We start from the raw sequence: 3,078 nt of genomic DNA on the forward strand, positions 1-3,078 counted from the left end.
ATGGATCATCCAAATTCACTAGGGAGATGAAAAGGGTAACTGAAATTGCCAAAATACCTTCATGTGTCTTGCACATGAGGGGGCTTAACAGCTGCAACATACTGATCGTTAGGTCAAGAGACCAAAACTGCAACAAAACTATGGATTAGATACGAAAAGTCGAAAACTAAAAGAAACAAATATTGTGGACTTAAGGTGATACTTTCGGGAAACAACATGGACAAAACTTGTAATTTACTCTTAATTTTATAATCATTAGACTTCGGTGTTTTTTGGAGAAGGTTCTGTTAGAAGGGAACTTGGCTTTTACTAGTGTTACACTCATACACATTAATTAAGAAGATACAATTGGTGTTGTACGTATTATGTTATGTTTGTATGAATTGATATTTAATATGATTAATTGATGACACACACCATTATTATATAAACCCTAATCCTATTGACTTGTGTTGAGCATCTGTTAAACAAATATTTCTTTACTGACCCCATCAGAACAAGTCTCTTGCCAACCTGCAAACCCACCAAACAAGATTGTCCATTTAACAGCACACACACACATAGAGACACATAGATAGACACACACACACAAAGAGGAGAGAGATTTTGCTCTGGAAAAGGCCAATTTCTAAGTGAGATACGTATAAACATAAGTATAGAGAGAGAGAGAGAGAGAGAGAGAGAGAGAGAGAGAGAGAGAGAGAGAGAGAGAGAGAGAGAGAGATGGGAAGGGCTCCGTGTTGTGACAAAGAAAATGTAAAGAGAGGCCCATGGTCTCCTGAAGAAGACGCAAAACTCAAAAGCTTCATCGACAAATATGGCACTGGTGGTAACTGGATTGCTCTCCCTCACAAAGCTGGTAATTAACCCCCACTTCTCTTTCTCTTTCTTTCCAACTTTTAGTGTTTCTTGAAAAAAAAAATTATTGAAGGGTTTTATTGTTGTTCTTGGCTGATGGATTTGAGCCAGCAGGTCTAAAAAGGTGTGGAAAGAGCTGCAGATTGCGATGGTTAAACTATCTGAGGCCCAATATTAAGCATGGTGAATTCACTGATGATGAAGACAAGATCATCTGCAGCTTGTATGCTAGCATTGGTAGCAGGTATCACTTACCTTCATATGATCTATCTTGGATCCTTGCTTTTGCCAAATTTAATTTTCAAATTAACACTAATCTAAATGGTTATCTTATCAATAGTCTGTGTTCTTTTTCTTGGATATGTAGAATCATCGATCTGCTGCATTTGAAAGCAGACCTTCATAAAAACCTAAACAGGAGAAAAACACATGAGAGAGAGAGAGAGAGAGAGAGAGAGAGAGTTTTTACAAATTTAAGAATTATGGATGCATCATGCATGCATGCCAATATGATATGATCTGTCTTCCATATATATAGGATAATTTAGTTCTTATTCTCATTCGGTGGAAACATTTCTTCCTTCTTACAGTTTGAATATTTTCAATATCTATATGCAGATGGTCAATAATAGCAGCTCAGCTACCAGGAAGGACTGATAATGATATAAAGAATTACTGGAACACCAAACTCAAGAAGAAGCTCTTGGCTATGCTTCCTTCCTTTCAAAAGAAGGCATCTTTTTTTCCATCTATATCCCTTCAATCACCATCACCATACAGATCATCAGATCAGTTCATGACCGATAATTCTTCCCTTTTCTACGGTTACACTAATTTCATGAACATGAACAACAATATCAACTCTCTGCTGACACCTACCACCAGCACCACCACCGGTGTTCAAGATCATCTGATCTCACCATCACCACCACCACCACCACCAGGAGCCGATCTAAACTCTTTAATCGGTTTGATGACCAACAACATTGACAACAATGAGAATTCTTTCTATTTAGGGTATCAGGAGAATCATCAGAGCATGTACAACACCCCCATGGAATACCACTACCTTACATCAGATGTGAAAGAACCGATGCTCATTTTTGGAAGTGGTGGTGAGGGTCATGAAGTGAGCACCACTGGTTCTTCCTCTGAAGCTGGGAGTTCTTTGAGTCAAATCAGCTATGAAAACTTCAGTAAAGATCATTATCACAAGCAACATCAGCATCCTATCAAACAAGAAGAATTTACCCTTCAGGGTTTTAGAGATCACAACCAGAGTTTCATCATTAACCATGACTACACAGGTCAGAAACAAAAAGTGAACAGTTTAAAGAACTATGAAAGCGCATTGCATAGTGATCTGGAGGAAGTGAAGCAACTCATTGGTAACACAAACAGCAGCAGCAGCAGTTACCTGTTCAATGATGATGATGAATACAAGACAACAGATGATCGTAGGGAGATATGCTATCATTACTAATGGGTACATTTGTAATTAAGGGAGAAGAAGCAGACGACAGACTTTGAGACAGTTTCTTGGGGGTTGTGCTGATTGTAGTAGTGGAAATCAATGTAAAAAATCGCTAAAAAGAAAGAAAGTGCTTTCTTTGTTTTCAATATCTTTCTTTCTGTGTGACAGGTACATGTACTAGCTTTTCTTTTTGTGCATTTCTTCTTGGGGTTATGATAAATGGTCCTATTCTGTCAGTAACTAACCCCACTCCAATTTTGGATTCAAGAGAAACAAACTCCAGTCGTCACACTTGATATATAAAATCTTTATACTTGACTCTTCTTTCTTTGTGTAATTAAGAATATTTTCTTTTTCTAATACTTTTCTGATGATTTCACTGATCCCAATCTCAGATCTGTGACCTACAATCCATCTTTTTAATTAAGCATTGATAAACATTGGATCTAATTTTTTTTTTTTTTTTTTTTTTTTTTTTTTTTTTTTTTTTTTTTTTTTTAAATAAGATGTCACCTAAAATCGAACAATAAATTCCTATGAAAGATTAAAACAAGATGGGGAAAAATCTTTTATTGCTTGCAACCCTTGTAATTAATCAAGAGGCTATCCATGAAGCTGTAAGCATTAAAGCAACCTCAGCTGGACTAAGTTATCTAATTTTCCACTTTATATGTTTTAGTCAATAATGGCGATTTAATATGATCATGTATGTATAATGTATCTCACTTGTAGTAACCCCATCTTTT

At 36.3% G+C, this 3,078-nt stretch overlaps 1 protein-coding gene across 2 annotated transcripts; it reads left to right on the forward strand.

Moving 5' to 3' along the window:
* The first annotated feature begins 546 nt into the window (after nt 1–546).
* On the forward strand, nt 547–2,656 carry LOC145087899 (uncharacterized). 2 transcript variants are annotated; one of them, XM_079026002.1, is made up of 3 exons: nt 547–859; nt 970–1,102; nt 1,477–2,656. In XM_079026002.1, exons 1-3 carry the CDS (start codon nt 724–726, stop codon nt 2,339–2,341), a joined length of 1,134 nt encoding a protein of 377 aa, XP_078882128.1. In that variant the 5' UTR covers nt 547–723; the 3' UTR covers nt 2,342–2,656. The 2 variants fall into 2 exon arrangements, with proteins under 2 accessions (XP_078882128.1, XP_078882129.1); XM_079026003.1 differs by having other exon boundaries at nt 548–859; nt 973–1,102.
* The last annotated feature ends 422 nt before the right edge of the window (nt 2,657–3,078 follow it).

This window comes from Lactuca serriola, chromosome 2 (genome assembly GCF_051521515.1).
Source record: "Lactuca serriola cultivar US96UC23 chromosome 2, Lser_US96UC23_V15, whole genome shotgun sequence".
In the NCBI taxonomy this organism is placed as follows: Eukaryota; Viridiplantae; Streptophyta; class Magnoliopsida; order Asterales; family Asteraceae; genus Lactuca; species Lactuca serriola.

Excerpts from the sequence above, each read along its gene's own strand:
- LOC145087899 (XM_079026002.1), top strand. The coding sequence starts at position 724 with ATGGGAAGGGCTCCGTGTTGTGACAAAGAAAATGTAAAGAGAGGCCCA. Across the intron at positions 860-969 it reads TGCTCTCCCTCACAAAGCTG|CAGGTCTAAAAAGGTGTGGA; the intron begins GTAATTAACCCC and ends GATTTGAGCCAG. Across the intron at positions 1,103-1,476 it reads TATGCTAGCATTGGTAGCAG|ATGGTCAATAATAGCAGCTC; the intron begins GTATCACTTACC and ends ATCTATATGCAG.